The sequence below is a fragment of the Pongo pygmaeus genome, chromosome 11 (genome assembly GCF_028885625.2).
Source record: "Pongo pygmaeus isolate AG05252 chromosome 11, NHGRI_mPonPyg2-v2.0_pri, whole genome shotgun sequence".
Taxonomy (NCBI): Eukaryota; Metazoa; Chordata; class Mammalia; order Primates; family Hominidae; genus Pongo; species Pongo pygmaeus.
In genome coordinates, this window is record NC_072384.2 from 89,705,286 (window position 1) to 89,723,668 (window position 18,383).

At 35.6% G+C, this 18,383-nt stretch overlaps 1 protein-coding gene across 2 annotated transcripts in view; it reads left to right on the forward strand.

Moving 5' to 3' along the window:
• Positions 1 to 18,383, forward strand: part of ANKAR (ankyrin and armadillo repeat containing) — a 72,843-nt gene extending 54,460 nt beyond the window's left edge. For both annotated transcript variants that reach the window (XM_063647703.1, XM_054479362.2), the window contains 9 exons: positions 10 to 171; positions 1,855 to 1,961; positions 4,459 to 4,581; positions 9,075 to 9,233; positions 9,963 to 10,080; positions 13,129 to 13,238; positions 14,993 to 15,192; positions 16,471 to 16,517; positions 18,113 to 18,383. In XM_063647703.1, coding sequence (XP_063503773.1) covers positions 10 to 171; positions 1,855 to 1,961; positions 4,459 to 4,581; positions 9,075 to 9,233; positions 9,963 to 10,080; positions 13,129 to 13,238; positions 14,993 to 15,192; positions 16,471 to 16,517; positions 18,113 to 18,360 — 1,274 coding nt within the window. In that variant the 3' untranslated portion in view covers positions 18,361 to 18,383. The remainder of the gene's footprint in view (positions 1 to 9; positions 172 to 1,854; positions 1,962 to 4,458; positions 4,582 to 9,074; positions 9,234 to 9,962; positions 10,081 to 13,128; positions 13,239 to 14,992; positions 15,193 to 16,470; positions 16,518 to 18,112) is intronic.

Consider the following 18,383-nt stretch of genomic DNA (forward strand, 5'->3'; position numbering starts at 1 on the left):
CTTTATCAGGAGGTGAAGCTGTCATAGCTCTAAGTAAGGACAGCAGGATGCATCAAAATCAAATATGTGAAGGGAATGGAATTGCACCATTGGTTCGCTTACTAAGAATTAGTACGATCGCTGAAGGCACACTTCTCAGTGTCATCAGAGCAGTGGGATCCATTTGTATTGGTTTGTATACTTATTCTCAATTTCTTAAATATCTGTAAGAACAAGAACAGATTGGGCAGAGAAGTGGAAATTAATCTCTCTTCCTCTCTATCCCCACTGTTTGAGCCCTAAATGGTATTTAATGTATAAAAGACTATTACAACTTTTAAAATTTGTCTAAGAACTTGGTCAGTAAAAGTGGTATAATTAAGAATCTTATATCAGTCTTGCTCTTGAACAATGGCTAGAAAGGAAAATTAGGACAATAAGCCTTGACTATTTTGACTGAAAGCAATCTCTTTTTTAAGAGAAAAGTATTTCTTTTGAATCTCAAGAACTATATGTTTTTGAAGATATAGAAGAGTTTCTAATGCTGGAGCACATTCTTGAATGTCTCTGTAATGATCATTTGTTTATATAACATAGAATTCATTGCAAAGGAATTGACATTTTGGGGTACCTGAGAAAATGTGGAACTGTCAGTTGTGAACCATCAAAAGTTAAAATTTGAGTTCTTGCTGACCTTGATGAATGCAGGGTGCTGACTGTATACTGCTTCTTGCAAACAAGAGGAAAAATCTTTATTTCTAGATCACTGAATTTCCTCAAAAATAGTCCAGCTGAATGAAGTATAATAGGAATTGATTCTCACATTTTTTTCTCTTTGCTTGCCAAAAGTTTCTTGCAGAAACTCATTCACAATTCCAAGATAATCAGCCAGAGAAGATGTTTCTTTTTTTTTTGGCCAGAGACTCTGACATAAATTACAGTTATTTCTAAAGTTCTAGTAAATGATAATATATATGCAAGGTTGCCTGATATAAATATACACGCACATAATCAAATTTCTTCTCATTAGTTCATTTCAAATCTGTCCACATCAGCTGTGCATGCGTGTGTGTGTGTGTGTGTGTGTGTGTGTGTGTGTGGTGCGGGTGGGGGGTTTGTGGGGACAAAGGTGTTCTTTTTTCCTTCAAACTTCCCTAGATACAATATGTAGGTGACTTCTCTTCATTGTTCACTGAGAGGCTCAATCTTATATTTAACCCATTTATTTAGGGTTAACCCATTTATATAAACCCACTGTATATTTATTGTGACATTTAATATTAGCAAAAGAACAGAGTTAAAATTCTTTGTCCGTGTTCACTAGAAAGAAATGAGTTTCTCAACAGGAAATTGCAAGGAGTGGAAAAAAAAGAAAGAGTTGAGTTTCTCTGGTGAGTTTAGGCCTGCAATTTAAAGTAGTATGTTATAAAGAGACATAGTAAGATTATCTTGTTAGCATGTATAATTTAAGAAACCAAGAAATTTTAACTTGGTGATTTACTCTAGTCATTTTTGTAGAAGTAAACTTTTTATAGAAAACAACAGAATTATGAACTTAAGTACCTCGCACATAATATTTCTTCAATAAATGATAGCTATTATTATTCCTTGGTAGTATAATATTTCTAATTTCCTTTGCTTTGTGACTTTTAGGAAGCCACTCACAATTCTAATAAGGTCTCCATGTTTATTCACTTTGTCTTTTAAAAAATTAATTCAGGACTATTAAAATAGTGTCAGTATAGCATACCCTTTTGTAATTTACTAACTGTATTACCTTAGAATGCTTTGTCAACCCAAAATATCAAGCTATGTTTGACTTTACCATTTGTAAGATGGAAAAAAATATTACCTCATTGGCGTGGACTCTTACAGGTGTAGCCCATACAAGCAATCCTGTCAGTCAACAATTTGTTGTAGATGAAAATGCCTTTCCAGTACTTATCCAACTACTAAGAAATCACCCTTCTCCTAACATTAAGGTATAAAGGTTTACATTGTTTTCTGATATGGTAAAAATTAACAGAAATATAATTTTAAGAAAATTTTGTATCTTTATTCAAGTTCATAAACATAAAAATATTTAATCTTTTAAACTAATCCTATTTTTCTTGGAGAAATAAGCCAAAAATAAAAATAAACAAAATCCTAGAAGTTTTAAAAAGGTTGCTTCAAACCATAAGATACTAGTAAATTTTATTAAAATAGGGTTTCTTCAAATATGGCAAGAAAATCTTATGTTTTTACTCTTCAAATAAGATTTTCCTCAGATATTTGATTATTTATTCACAAAAGTTCTTTTCTACCTCCCCAGACATCAGTTGCTAAAACTGGGCAGGGATAGTGGGAATGTGTGACTTATATGGGAATATTTCTCAAATATTAGTGAATCTTGTCAGTACTACACTTGAAACCAGCCCTGCCTTCTGCCAAGCAGCCTCTGTTGGCTGGAGGTAATAGTTTTCTCAAGGCTGGACATTACAAAGAATTATTGTGAGTTGTTGAAGAGTCATTCAGTCTTCCATTTACTTCTACTAAAATGTCTTTAATAAAATGACATTTACATCCATTCAAATACTCTTACCCAGGCTTTAGAAATTCAGGACATCTATAGATGGCCAGGCAAGAAATTATAACAGCAAAAAAATATTTTGTTTTCAAAATTTGATATGCGCGCTACTGGAGATGAGAAAATAGAAATAACATAGGAGGACAATATCTAAGTAAATAGCATTGTTTCTGTTTCTTTTTCTTTTTTTTTTTTGAGACAGAATCTCGCTCTGTTGCCCAGGCTGGAGTGCAGTGGTGCCATCTCAGCTCACTGCAACCTCCACCTCCTGGGTTCAAGTGATTCTCCTGCCTCAGCCTCCTGAGTAGCTGGGATTACAGGTGTGCACCACAACGCTTGGCTAATTTTTGTATTTTTGTAGAGACAGGGTTTCACCATGTGGCCAGGCTGGTCTTGAATTCCTGACCTCAAGTGATCTGCCCGCCTCGGCCTCCCAAAGTGCTGGGATTAAGGTGTGAGCCACTGCACCCAGGCTGTTTCTTTTTTTAATCTTTATTTATTTATTTAATTTTTTGTTTAAATTGAGATGGGGTCTCTCACTGTCAGCCAGGCTAGAGTGCAGTAGTGCAATCTTGGCTCACTGCAGCCTCTGCCTCCCAGGCTACAGTGATCCTCCCACCTCAGCCTCCTGAGTAGCTGTGACTACAGGAGTGCGCCACCATGCCTGGCTAATTTTTTGTATTTTTGTTGGAGATGGAGTTTCACCATTTTGCCCAGGCTGTTCTTGAACTCCTGGGCTCAAGAGATCCTCCACCTTGGCTTCCAAAGTGATGGGATTACGGGCATTAGCCACCACATCTGGTGCATTCTTTTAACAAATGTGTGTCTTATCATAAAAAATGTATCCATCTATATTTCAGTACATATTTTCAATGAATTTTGAAACTTGTTTAAATAGAACATAAATACATTTCAATACTTTTTCTCAAAAGATTCTATAATGGATAAAACATTTTGCAATAATTCAATAATCATACTTTTCAAATTAATAATGTTTTTCATAGAAATGCATAGTATAGCACTTTAAAAACTTATCTACTGAGTCCCAATAATATGCAAAGTTCATTTTCCTAATGGGCTTCAGAATGTACATTAAATGGTTCCAGAACTAGAGGAGGAAAAAATAGTAGTACTGTTTCTTAGTACTAGTCCCCAAAGTTTTGCTTAAATTAATAGGTGCTGCAGGCCAGGTGCTTTGGCTCACGCCTGTAATCCCAGCACTTTAGGAGGCCAACGTGGGCGGATCATGAGGTCAGGAGTTCGAGGCCAGCCTGGCCAACATGGTGAAGCCCTGTCTCTGCTAAAGATACAAAAAATTAGCTGGGCATTGTAGTGTGCGCCTGTAATCCCAGCTACTCGGGAGGCTGGGGCAGGAGAATCGCTTGAACCCAGGAGGTGGAGGTTGCAGTGAGCTAAGATCATGCCATTGTACTCCAGCCTGGGCGACAAAGCAAGACTCCATCTAAAAAAAAAAAAAAAAAAAAAAAGGTGCTGCATTAAAGCCTTACAACTCAATGGTCAGTAGTTAACAAGCAGTTCAAAATAGCTTTTTAATCCATGTCAAAAAATTAAAAGAACTTTTTTTTTAATATGGAAGGGATACAACTATGCACTTAGGATAATACCTCCTTACATGCTCTGCTGGCCCTTGTTCCTTTCTCCAGTGCCCTCAAATGGAGCTCTGTAGTTGGTCCCTGAACACAGAAAGGATATTTTCTCAGCTATTAAAAATTATGAGGGAGTTGTAAGTGCAGTTCTTTCACTAGTAAGATAACTGGAATCAATGGATTATATTTTAGCAGATTTTATAGTATTTTTCCACAATGTATTCTATATAAATGCCTGCACAATGAAATGTGTAATTTCATAAAGCATAATTGAAAAGTAATTTCTGAAAACCACATGTTTAGGTTGAAGTGGCATTTTCCTTGGCATGCATTGTCCTAGGGAATGATGTGTTACAGAAAGACTTACATGAAAATGAAGGATTTGAGTATGCTGATGTCCTTTATCTTCTTCACTCAACAGAAAAGGTAATACCTTTACAAAATATTGAGGTTCATTTTGAAAAAAGTGGTTTTTATACCATATCTTCAAATTATCAAGTCTTCTTCATGGCAATATTCAATGTATTATTTAAGAAAAGACATGTAAAAGATCTCTTTGTAGGTCGTTAGTTTGTAATGATGTAATAATACAGCTCCATATTTTTCTGAGTTGTCCCACTTCATCGTTGAAATGCAGTAATTTTAATATTTGGTGATGAGTCAAAAAACAAATCTCTTATGTCCCAAATCAAAGCTTTAAAATAATTTTATGCCCTTTCAGCCCTCAGTCATTCACTTATCCAATACGCTAAAGTGGTGCTTCTCAAACTATTTGTGATGAAGAAATAGCTTTTTCCCAGCAATCTATTATGGAAGGATAATTTTTTTTTAACTTTAAAAATTTTGAAATAATCTTAGACTTTCCAAAAATTTGTAAAACCAGTATTCTGGTATATCCTTCATCTAGTTTTCCCAAATGTCAACTAGAACATTAACACTGATACAATACTATTAACTAATTTGCACACCTTATTTAAATTTTGCCAGTTTTCTCAGCAATGTCCCTTTTTTGGTTTTGTTTTTATATTTTTTTAATTTAAAAAATTATTTTTATTTTTTTCAATGTCTACTTTTGTTCCAGAATCTAATCCAGGGTCTCACATTACATCTAAATGTCTTGTCTCTTTAGCCTCCAGTTTGTGAAGCTCAGCCCTTCTTTGTTTTTCATGATTTCATGTCTTTCATGATTTTGACATTTTTGATGAATCCAGGCCAGTTATTTTATAGAATATCCCTCAATTTGACTTTGATGTTTTCCCCTAATTCAACTGAAGTTACACCTTTTGGCAAGAATATCACAGAAGTGATGTGGTCTTCTTCACTCACCTTCCCAGTACATCATAGCATGAGGTATATAATGTTGATGTATTTTACTGGTAATCTTAATTTTGATTACTTGGTTAAAATGGGGTCTGCCATAGTTCTTCACTCACTGTTTTTCCTTTTGGAGTTAATAAGTATCTTAAGGTGAGACACTTTGAGATTATGCAAATATTTTGTCTTGCATCACACTTTTGCTCACCAATCTTAGCATCCATTGATGCAACAATAAAAAATGTAACATTTGCCTAAGGGCAATTAAAAAAATTCCCTTCTTCCTTCTACGTTTATTAGTTGGTATTCAACTATAAAGAAGATTTGTTTCTTTTCAATGTTTATTCTCAGTTTTGTTATCCCACTGTTAATGATTTTGTGGACTGTCACTGGTCCACGGGCCACACTTTCAACAGCACTACCCTAACGAAATGAGAGCTATTTTCTACAGGGCATTTCACAACCAGGAAGAAAATTGCCAATGATGTTTCTCTCAGTTCTGTAAGGTTTTAGAGGGATCAAGGAGGGTCAGGAGGTGGGTGGGAATGAAGTCATGTTATTTTTTTAATATAAAATTTTATTCTATTGTGGTACACAAAAGAGAAATGCTGCTATAAAAATATGGGAAATATTTTGGGAGGTCGAGGTGGGCAGATCGCTTGAGACCAGGAGTTCGAGACCAGCCTTGCCAATATGGTGAAACCCCATCTCTAGTAAAGAGACAAAAATTGGCCGGGCGTGGTGGCACATGCCTGTAGTCCTAGCTACTTGGGAGGCTGAGGCAGGAGAATCACTTGAACCCGGGTCGTGAAGGTTGCAGTGAGCCGAGATTGCACCACTGCACTCCAGCCTGGGTGACAGAGCTAGACTCCATCTCAAAAAAGAGAATATATATATATATATATATATATATATATATATATATATTTACAGTAGAGTAAAAAAAATATATAAAATATATATATGTGGAAACTAATAGGGTGAGGAGACTAAATGAATGTCTGACTGACTCTAAGCCACCTTTTGCCCCTCTACTCTGTTCCTTTTAGCTTTTACTCCCATTACCTTACTCCTCATGTGCACCCTTCTTCTTCCTTTTGTTACACATTCCACTCTCAAGTATTCTGCCTTCCTTCCCAGTTTGTTACCACCTGCTTCACTCTCTGGACCCTGCATTTGGCTTATAATAGATTTATTCTTGTGCATCAGTTCTACAAATGGTAGGGAATCTTAGAGAACTAGAAGGTTTAACCAAAGGATTTATCTGGACTTGGCTAAAATTTTTAATTCTAACACTCATCACAAGGCAAGTTAAAAGTCCTCTAGGGTTTCTTGTACTATATTTTGCCTCAAACTACCTGCCCTGCAGAGGCACATTAGTGCTCTTAGGGCTTTAGAGACAGTACTGAACGACTATGGTCCTTCATTAAACCTATAGTGGGAGACTTCAGATTACACAGATATGTTGTAGAAGTTAGAGGGGAGGGAGGGATGTTCAGCAACATTAAATGTGTCACTGAATGAATAGCTATCTTATGGATAATGACAGGAATGCAATAAAAATTAAGTCAGGAACCCAGGTTCTTATAACTCCTAGCCACACTGATACTGTCTACATGGAGATGCAATAGGTTATGTGTTGTTTTTAAATTATAATTTAACTATTTTCATGCTACCAAACTAGAATAATATATGAAATGGACCATTGAGATTGATTTTCACAAGCCACATAAAATTAGTCGCATTAATTTAGTTACTGTTATTCTACTCTTTTTAATTAACTCAAATATGTGGGCTAATTAATTATGAATATACTTTTGAAGAGAGGTTAGTGAGCATAATTAACAGGCAGTCTTTTCCCATTCATAAATCAGTGGGTATAAAGTAACAATAAGTAACCAGTGGGTATAACCACCCTGGTAGATAGGTAAATGAAAATATATATGAAGTAAAGAGTTTAAGACAGTTGACATTGGGGGAAAAAAGTATGGAAAAATATGTCTTTCCTCAAGGATTAATTTTTAGCCCTCTGAACTGGGAATAGCCATCTTGGTTCTTGTCCTGTATCTGATACTAGCTGGCATGGTGGGAGCAGTCAAACTATGGGATTCATTTTTAAACATTAATAGCCACTTTATAATCTAAACTATTTACTGTAGACGTCCACAGTGATACTGCAGGAGTGAACCCTACATGGAAAAGAAATGGAAATCGGTCAAGTCTTAGCATATTTCTCTCACTTCGCTCTATCTGACCTTGATACACAAAGCATGCCCCTTTGGTTCATTTCCCATTGCCGCTCTTTCCTACTTGGCTCTAGGTTCTATTTTGCTGTCTGTTAATCCACCCTTTGACTATGAATGAGACCTAGTTTCTCAAGCCTTTGACTGTACCTAATACCTTTCTTTTTGCCTATTGCTAGGTGACTGGGTTTTTTTTGTGTGTGTGTGCGTGTGTGTGTATGTGATTTTTATTATGGAAAATTTCAAATTATATAAAATGACAGGGTGGCATAATGAACCTAAATGTTCCCACCTAGCTTCAGCAGTCATCATCTCATGGCCAATCTTATTTCATCTATACATCTACTCACTTCTACTAAATTATTTTTGATGCAAATTTCAAGGATCATATAATTTTATCTATAAATATTTCAGTATGTACATGCAGCATTTTAATATTATGATTAATAGTGGCAGAAGAAAATTCAGGGCAGGGTGTGGTGGTTCATGTCTGTAATCCCAGCACTTTGGGAGGCCAAGGCGAGCAGACACCTTGAGCTCAGGAGTTCAAGACTAGCCTGAGCAACATAGCAAAACCCTGTCTCTACAAAAAATACAGAAAATTAGCCAGGTGTGGTGGCACACGCCTTTGGTCTTAGCTACTTGGGAGGCTGAAGTGGGAGCATTTCTTGAGCCTGGGAGGTGGAAATTGCAGTGAGCCAAGATCATGCCACTGCACTCTAGCCTGGGTGACAGAGGGAGACTTTGTCTCAGAAAAAAAAAAAAAAGAAAGAAAAAGAAAAGAAAAGAAAATTCACTAAGATGAATGAGTTCTTTCTGTGTGTAATACATTGTTCAAATAACATACTAATAATACAATATATTGAATTATTTTTAATATTAAAAATAAGATTTAGTAAAAAGATTTTATCTTTTGAATCTTTCTGTAAGGTCTACCATACTTATATATCTCTGGCAAGCAGACTAATTCTACAGAAGAAACTAGCTTTTGCTGTTTGCCCAGCCTCAGAATGTTAAAATGTGATTCTTCAGAATACATTATTTTTCTCCTATTCTTCTTTAAAATATAGTACAGTGGAATTTTACAAATGAATTTAAGAGATGATATGGAATACCCAACAATGTATGGAATGCAATAGATAACATGCTATACAAGGGAAGTTTTGATTTATCAACTCTACTTTGAAATGTTGAAAGTTACAACATTCTGGAGTAACTGTTATCTCTTTTCCCTAGTAATGTCATATTTTACTCCCAGTGATAAGAATGCAATATATTTTAATGAGCAAGAATTTAAAGTCTATTATGTTGAGTAACATGATAAATGAAGCTCACTATAATGCATGTTTCTCCTATTTTTAGGATATTTGCTTAAGAGCAGGCTATGCATTAACACTTTTTGCCTTCAATAATCGCTTTCAACAATACTTAATATTGGAAAGTGGAATAATGACCATATCTATTTTTGAACGTTTTCTTGAATCAACAGTTGAAACTGAGAAGGCAATGGCAGCATTTCAGGTATAAAATTGAGATTAACACCTCAAATTAATAAATATGTCATTTTGTGAAAACTTGAAAATTACAACAATTTGGAGGCCCAGAAAAACGTTTACTTATTTGTAAGAACTTAGTACTTTGCACATAAGCCCCTTCTACCTCATAAAAACTCCATTATCTATGAGGATTTCTTCATTAATACAGAATTTTACAAGTTACAAGACACTTGTTTATGCCTTTATACCTCATCTGATGTTTATAACAAGCCTGTAAGGTTGACAATCAGGTAGTATTATTTTCATCACCCCCATATTAAAAGTAAATAGGTACAAAAACATGTTAGCATCCAAGACAGGTTTTCTAACTGCAAATCTTTAGTTGATCACACTGATCCTTCAACCTAGTAACAACTGTATGTATCTAGGAAGTCTTATTCTCTCTCTTCATTTTCTATCCTGTGCCCTTTAAGAGAAGTATTTTCTATGAACCCATATTGAAAGGGTGCAAAAGTTGCAAACATTGTAGGAAGAATAATAGTACCCCTTATGATCACTGCTATGACCAGACAGGGACAAATACTCTAACTCTCCCCACCACCACATGCTGCTTCTATTGAATCCTCTAAACACTCCCTTTACCCTTCTAAGAAGTATCAAAAGAATAAAAAAACACATAAAAAATTACAAACGTGTAATTAGAGAAGCTGAGTAGAAAATGTTTAAAGACTCTCTGCTTCTTTTCTGTTTTCAGATTGTTGTATTGGCTGAAGTCATTAGAGATATGGACCATATTACTTTGTCTGCAAGAGGTGTTACTATTTTAGTTGATAGTCTCTATTCAGTTCAGACTTCTACTATTGTCTTGACAGGTAAGAAATGACTAGAAGTTAATTTTAGCCACATAAAACTATTTTCAAAAACATTTTATTGTAATCTGAATAACAATAAAATAATACACCTGATACACTGCCACAAGTTTAAAGAACGAACTTATGTTTATATCTACATGGAATTCCACAGCAAGTCTACACAAAACAATGGGTGTCTACTCTGTACCCCAAACAGAAGCCGAGTAACTCTGAATACAGACTTTTTGCTTTCCTAATTACTTTTTCAAACCCTTAACTTTTTTTTCCAAGATATAAATGAGAATTCAACTATGAACTACCAACAGCAAAATAAAAAAACTGATTTATAATAGTGGTGGCAGATTTACACAGATGTACCTGTCTGGTTTCCTTTTGTCCAGTTGTGCACATTTTGCTAACACTGAAAAGTTCTTTACATCGCTGTGCAACAAAGCAAAGCAAGATGGTCCCATAGCGTTCCCAACACATTTAATGCTATTGTATAACTGCGTCTACTGCAGACCTAACCCAACAGCTCACACATAATAGGTGATCAGTAATATTTAATTGACTTGTTATGCCACTCTTAAAGTAACATAAGGCAGGGTCAGAACCAGTAATATGCAGTGACTACTACCAATATAAACAAATAAGTATTTGTTTTTTAATTAAAATGTATCACTAAAGGAAACTTTACTTGATGCCATAGAATTATATGTTTATGAAGTATATGTGCATGGCAAGGAAGGAAAAATGAAGCAATGAAAACTTTCTGATGGAAACTAGCTAGAACAAAAGTTTAAAGGAGTTATTAAATATGTTTTAATCTAAATAACATTATTAATTCAATGTTATAGTAATTCTGTGACTCTGAAAAACAACTGTAGTGGGTTTACACGCCCACAGTTTTTTTTTTTTTTTTGAGACGGAGTCTCACTCTATTGCCAGGCTGGAGTGCAGTGGTGCGATCTCAGCTCACCGTAACCTCCACCTCCCAGGTTCAAGCGATTCTCCTGCCTCAGCCTCCCGAGTAGCTGGGGACTACAGGCATGCACCACCAAGGCCAGCTAATTTTTGTATTTTTAGTAGAGACGGGGTTTCACCATGTTGGCCAGGATGGTCTCGATCTCTTGACCTCATGATCCGCCCACCTCGGCCTCCCAAAGTGCTGGGATTACAGGTATGAGCCACCGCACCTGGCCTCCACAAACTCTTATAGGAAAGAAATGCCATATTACATTGGCTTTCAAATATTAAATTAATTCCTCCAGGATGAGGAGAAATGAATCTCAGAAATTACTGGACTTTCTCTGCACTCCACAACCAGTCATATGCATGTCCAGGGTATCTCAGGCAAAGCTTGATACTCAGGCCTCAGGTATAGTGTAAAATAACTGATGTGCTTGGTGTCAAGTTGACATGGTTTTTAGGAAAGTCATGTCACAGAAGTTTTTAGGAAACTGATTTCTGTTACCAAGAATTCAGTTTTCCTATTTATACCACTTAGCTATTCTCTACTGAGTTCCTCCCTCTACTCCTTTGAGAACTATAAACTTTAGTTCTCTTTCTTAGCTGCTCCCTTGGTCTGTTTCCATTTCTAACTTCCCATCTTTAAAGGGTCTTTTTAACTTTAAATAGAGCTTACCTTTAGACAATTTTTGCTTTAGATGATACAACCAATTTTCCCCATTCTGAGGCAATAAACACAAGGAATTTCTTGGCTTATAATAGAGGCCAGACAAAAATATAAGGAGAACAAAAACTCACGTCATTTCTCAATAAAGTATCCACATACTCCACACAGAAATATGAAAATACATTTTTATCTTCAAACAAATATAAATGAAATAATATTCAGTTGCTAGCTGCACATTTAACTATTGGGACACTTTATTATTTTAAATCTGAAAACATTTCTTTTATTTATTTATTTATTTTTTTTTTCTTTTATTATTATTATTATTATTATTATTATTATTATACTTTAGGTTTTATGGTACATGTGCGCAATGTGCAGGTAAGTTACATATGTATACATGTGCCATGCTGGTGCGCTGCACCCACTAACTTGTCATCTATCATTAGGTATATCTCCCAATGCTATCCCTCCCCACTCCCCCCACCCCACAACAGTCCCCGAAGTGTGATGTTCCCCTTCCTGTGTCCATGTGTTCTCATTGTTCAATTCCCACCTATGAGTGAGAATATGCGGTGTTTGGTTTTTTGTTCTTGCGATAGTTTACTGAGAATGATGATTTCCAATTTCATCCATGTCCCTACAAAGGACATGAACTCATCATTTTTTATGGCTTTTTATGTAAAAACTTCAGTGATTTTAAACCTCAATAAGCAATACATTGATTGATTTTAAAGTATTAATAAGGCTTAACTCAAAGCCATTTCAACCGCAAAAAGGACATATTAATTTTTTTTTTTTTTTTTGAGACGGAGTTTCGCTCTTGTTGCCCAGGCTGTAGTGCAATAGCAGATCTCTGCTCACCGCAACCTCTGCCTCCCAGGTACAAGCGATTCTCCTGCCTCAGCCTCCTGAGTAGCTGGGATTACAGGCATGTACCACCACGCCCGGCTAATTTTTGTATTTTTAGTAGAGATGGGGTTTCTCCATGTTGGTCAGGCTGGTCTCAAACTCCCGAAGTCAGGTGATCTGCCTACCTCGACCTCCCAAAGGGCTGGAATTACAGGTGTGAGCCACCACGCCCAGCCTAAATTTTCTTATGATAATTAAATCATTATGTTCACAGTTATTTTTAAAACCCTAAAAACTTCAAAACAAAATATATTCTGAAGATATGGGAGAAAGAAAACCTCTAATTTTCAAATTTTTCCACCCTTACATAAACCTATTTAACTTATACTATTTGTGACAGAAAACCAAACTGTAATTTTGGGGAGTTTATTCTATATTTACATATGCATGCTTTTTCTCAGTGCTGCTTCATTGACAGAGATGTCTTGTGACACCTTTTTCAGTGCTATGTGCAATTAATGAAAGTATTATAAGTTTATATCAATTAAATAACACAAGCGTTTTTCTTGTTTAATTTATAGGGAATTTAATAGCAAGCCTGGCTCATTCTAGAGCTGGTATCCCAGAAGCATTTACCACATTAGGAACAATCCAACGGCTCTGCTATCATTTGTACTCAGGAATAGAAGAGGTAAAAACAAGCAAAAACTAATTCTAAAATTAAATATGCTAAAAATATAATTTACCTCTCTTTCTATGGACGAATTTTTCTACTGATTGACTGTGTTATAGATATAATTCTTATTACTAACTCAAAATTACATGACTGTGTTATATATATAATATAGTTCTCGTTACTAACTCAAAATTACATGACTTTTCTAATACTAATTAGTCATACATATCTGCCATCCACAATTTTAATTCCTATAAAAATATACATTTGTTTTAACCCTAAGACTTAAAATTAGGATTTTAATCACAAAAGCAGTATAAAACAACTACAATTAAAGATTTAAAAAGAACTACCTGTTCAAATTAGTTTCTGATTTAAAAAACAAAAACAAAACCCTACAAAATAGGTCATCTTAAATCCTGGAATTAAGAGTCAATCTATAAGTACGTTGATGACAAAGAAATTTATAATTAAAATGTTTGCTAAGTATCTAATGTAAACTGGTGACTCTGATCTAAGTTATTTCTATGATTTGAAATGAATGAAAATGGAATTCATAGGATAGCTTTCCTTATGTGTCAAGCAGGGTTAGATGTAAGGGTGTGTGAAAGAGGCCATGCTAGTCACAGCAGTGGCTTGCCTCTGAGTGTTCCCCTACTCTCTTCCACTAAGGACTAAAGCAGTGTTTCTGCACCTTTAGGGTATATCAGAATCACCTGGAGGGCCTGTTATATTGCTTGGCCCCATTCCTAGAGTTTCTGAGCCAATAAATTTGAGGTGGGCCCTAGAATTTGCATTTCGAACAAACTTGGTGTCAAGTTTCGAACAAACTTTGGTGTCACCCAGCAGCTGAACTACAGGTCCAGGGTTCAAGGTGTAGAAGACATATGAGCATACAGAGCAACCGGATGCCAGCATAAAGACCAATATGTTCATTCTATGAAACTTTTTATGCTACTATCATATTCCCTACAACTGGCCAGGAACATACTTTAATTAATCATATGACCAACCTATGGGTCATAGACAGAGGGTATTTTCTTCAAAGAACTATTTTTTCTAGAGTCCTGTGGCCTGATACTTGTGCTTGTTTCTCTGTTTTTGCCAGTGGAAAAGTGAGTTGTTCTTGTAACGTCTGAATGTTAAAAAAAATTTTTTTAAAGTAATAAATAAATAAATGAGTTGCTTTCTCTAAGATTTCTGTTACCAAGAGTTCAGCTTTCCTATGTGTACCACTTAGCTATTCTCTGAAGTGTCTGTTCCTACTCCTTTGAGAATGATAAACAAAATAATTAAATAAGAGTTTCTAGGGATGGAACCCAGGCATAATTGTCAAAGTTATATGGGTGATGCTAATGCATTGTCAGAGTTGCACTCCACTACCTTAGTTCAAACTCAAAGGTTCTTTCTTTGGTGGCACATTAGAATTACCTGACACACACACACACACACACACAAGCCCAGATTCTACCCTGAAAGGATTCTGATTTAGTTGGTGGGCTTTTTTTTTTTTTTTTTTAAACACTCCAGGTGGTTCTAAAATGCTGTTAAGACTGAGAACAACCACTAGAAGTCAATGGCAGTTGACAGCTCTCTGTAAAAATATGGCAGTTAAGCTTCCATCTATACACTGCCATTTGTTTGCATACATATTTGCTCACACTTGCTCCCTCCCTTACAGAGACTTTCCTCTGAAGTAGCTAATTAGAACATTAAGATATTTTAAGAACAAAGCCCATTGGTTAAGAAAGAATTGTTTCTTCATTTAGGTTCGCGCAGCTTGTTCCTCTGCTCTTGGCTACTTAACATACAATGCAAATGCTTTCCGCATCCTATTAAAAGAATGCAGGAATAAACCTAATCAGTTAATTCGTATAAAAAATAATATCAGCAGAGATGCAAGTATTAACCCAGCGTTTTTAAAGGAATTTCAAATGCAGCAAACACTGGTGGGACTTCCTTCCTTAAGGTATGGTCCTATGTTAGAAGTTGCAGTAGTGAAATCATTGATAGAGGAGACTTTAATGAGGTTTAGTAAGATCCAACAAGAGGAACTATTCTTGATATGAACATATCTCCTGTATAGCAGAGGATAAACTTTATTCTAAATGACCATTGCCAAAACCTGTTTTAATTCCAACTCAGCACCAGAGTTGTGGGTGCAGACAAGAACACACCTAGATCTTAGAGATCCTCTCTGGCCAGGATTATTCACATTTTAGAAAGTTTTGGGGAAACTGGTTACCACAACATCTGATTCAAGAAGTCACTTTTTAGCAGACTAGGGATACATTTGAGAGTTCTGAGACAAGACCACCACCCTGACCTTAGCATCAAATGGTCTTCCGGACCAGATCCAAATCTAGGCCAAATTCCCAGGGTGGAAACAGGGCTAAATTAGACTTAGTGGTTAGTTACAGTGAAGTTTGCCAGGTATTCAGAGGATTTCGACTCAATGTTGTGGTTTCATCACAAACTTAAGTCCCCCCAAAAAGGGAGGAGAGGAGAATCTCTTTACTATGGGTATATTTTCTCTTCTGTAAACGTAGCTGAATTACAAGTCTTCTCTCCAAGTAGTGATATTCATACATAGGAAATAGAACTACTCAACTACTCAAGATACATTAACTTTATGATAACGGAAGAGAATAGGAACCAATAGTGCATCCGAATAGGACCCATGTACAAACATAGATTCTACATCAATTTTAAGTACAGAGAATGATGAGTACATCTTTGGAGCCACTTTAATTCTTTGAAAAGCTGAAAGTCTAAAATGGGCGACCTAATTTTATAAGCCACGGAACCTAAATTATAACTGTTATAATTGATAATTCTAAATAATTTTCATTGGTTCAAGGAATTAAGATAAATAATGTAAGTAGTATTTTACACAGTCACTCCCACAGCTAGCCCATGTGATGACTTTGTAGGAATTAGAAAAATATACCCCTTTCTCAGACCTATCTTCTTCAAAACCCAGCTGAAGTGTCTCTTCTTCTGTAACACTTTCCCTCATCACTTCAAGCATTAATGTTCCAAATGTTTGGAGTAAATAAGTGAGTAAATGAGTGACTGAATATAAAATACTTACAGGTAACATGCAGAGTTAGTGGAGGTAACATGTATGAATTAGGCCATTAGGCATTAAACCTGGTACTGTAAGTCTTCATATATTTCTTCATATATTTTTTCTGGGTGCATTATGTCTTCATTTATTTTAATGACAAAAATGTTTTCCTTTTAGTCTGGAGAAGAATGGAGGACCATCCATAATTCCTATCTTTAAAAGAGGTAATTGATTTTTCTTTTATCTATGCAGTACCTTCTAGCCCAGACACTTTATAATTCTGTATTCCATCTCTAAAAATTCAAAATGTAGGCTGGGCACAGGGGCTCATGCCTGTAATCCCAGCCCTTTGGGAGGCCGAGGTGGGCAGATCACTTGAGGTAAAACCCCATCTTTACTACTACTACTACTACTACTACTACTACTACTACTACTACTACTACTACTACTAATACTACTACTACTAATACTAATACAAAAATTAGCCAGGCATGGTGGCGCGTGCCTGTAATCCCAGCTACTTGGGAGGCTGAGGCAGGAGAATCGCTTGAACCTGGGAGGCAGAGGCTGCAGTCAGCTGAGATCGCACCACTGCACTCTGGCCTGGGTGACAGAGTGAGACTCCGTCTCAAAAAAAAAAAAGTAGAGGGTACCCCCACAAAAAAGTTTACCTGCATACTTCTCTTTTGTAATTCTGTCTACCTAAAATATCTTCCTAATTACAAGCCCATATTAATCATTTTCTGTAAGGCCTTCCCTACTAGTATTACTTGAAAGTGACTCCTGTCTTATTTTGCTTTTCTCAAACCCATGCATAGAAGTCATTATTTAAATGACCTGTAAATATGACTTTGCTGTTTTATATCTGAAACAACTTACCTATCTGAATTCTCAGGGCAGAGACCACATTTTTTCCATTGATACTCTATATAGTTTTGTACATAGTTAGTACATTACACTTGAATGGACTAGATCTGCAGAGATCAGAGTCCAGATCTCATATTATTTATCCCTTCCTATTAGATATGTAATAGGGAATATAAATTACTTATTAATTTCACATATCTGCTTAGTGCTTGTTCGTGTAGGACCAAAATCAGTCTTGATATGTTGTCCTATCACGAAAATCAAGGATAGAAACATTCAGAAGTCAAGATCAGTTTGCTAGAGTCACCAACAGAAAGGGAGAGAATTTAAAAAGACAGTAAAAGGAGAGGAAACAATTTCATGTATTCAGCGAGTATATGAGGGAAGCTAGGTATGTGGGGAGGCTATATAGAAATATATATAGAATATCATGGGTAGAAGAGCATCCATTTTTTATATAGCTTCTTGAATGTAAGAGTAATTTACATAAAAGAATAAAGTCAGTTCACTCTTCACTTTAACACTGGTTTCTAAACAACAACCTGTTTATCAGTCATGATCTGATGAAGTTTTCACAGGTTTGTGGTAACATAAGAAAAAATAAGGACAAGGTAGCACGTTTCTGATAAAATTAATTTCATTCAATGTCAAGTCCATCATTTTGAGATGATGCCTTTTACACCTTTTTAGTGTTAAAATAGTCTTTATTTTATATAATGATATTTAAAGTAGTATTCGTTCTTTTATTGGTGCTAACTTGAAATAACAAGCTAGCAAACCATATAGTGGTCCCCACAAATTTTTGGCCTCTGACATCTAAATGTCTGGAAGTACTGATCTGTTCTCTTAGTATGTTTTAGTTATGTAAAGACAATAGAACTACATAGAACTAGAAGTAATGAGACTATACCTAGGGCTCTCACGAGAGACATTAATTGTGGCTAATTTTTAGGGAAGGAGCACCGAAGAAAATTAAAACCTAAAATTCAACCAAAAGATTCTTTGACTTTATTACCTCCTGTAACTAACTTCATGGGACTCTTCAAAGCAACAAAAAAGACCAAGGATTCCCATAATATTTTTTCTTTTTCATCTACAATTACATCAGATATCACAAAAGTATCAAGACCAAGAATAGTGTGTTTAAACCAACTTGGGAAACATGTCCAGAAAGCCAACCCAGAGCCTGCAGAAGGCTAATAAAACATTTTAGAATGAAAGGA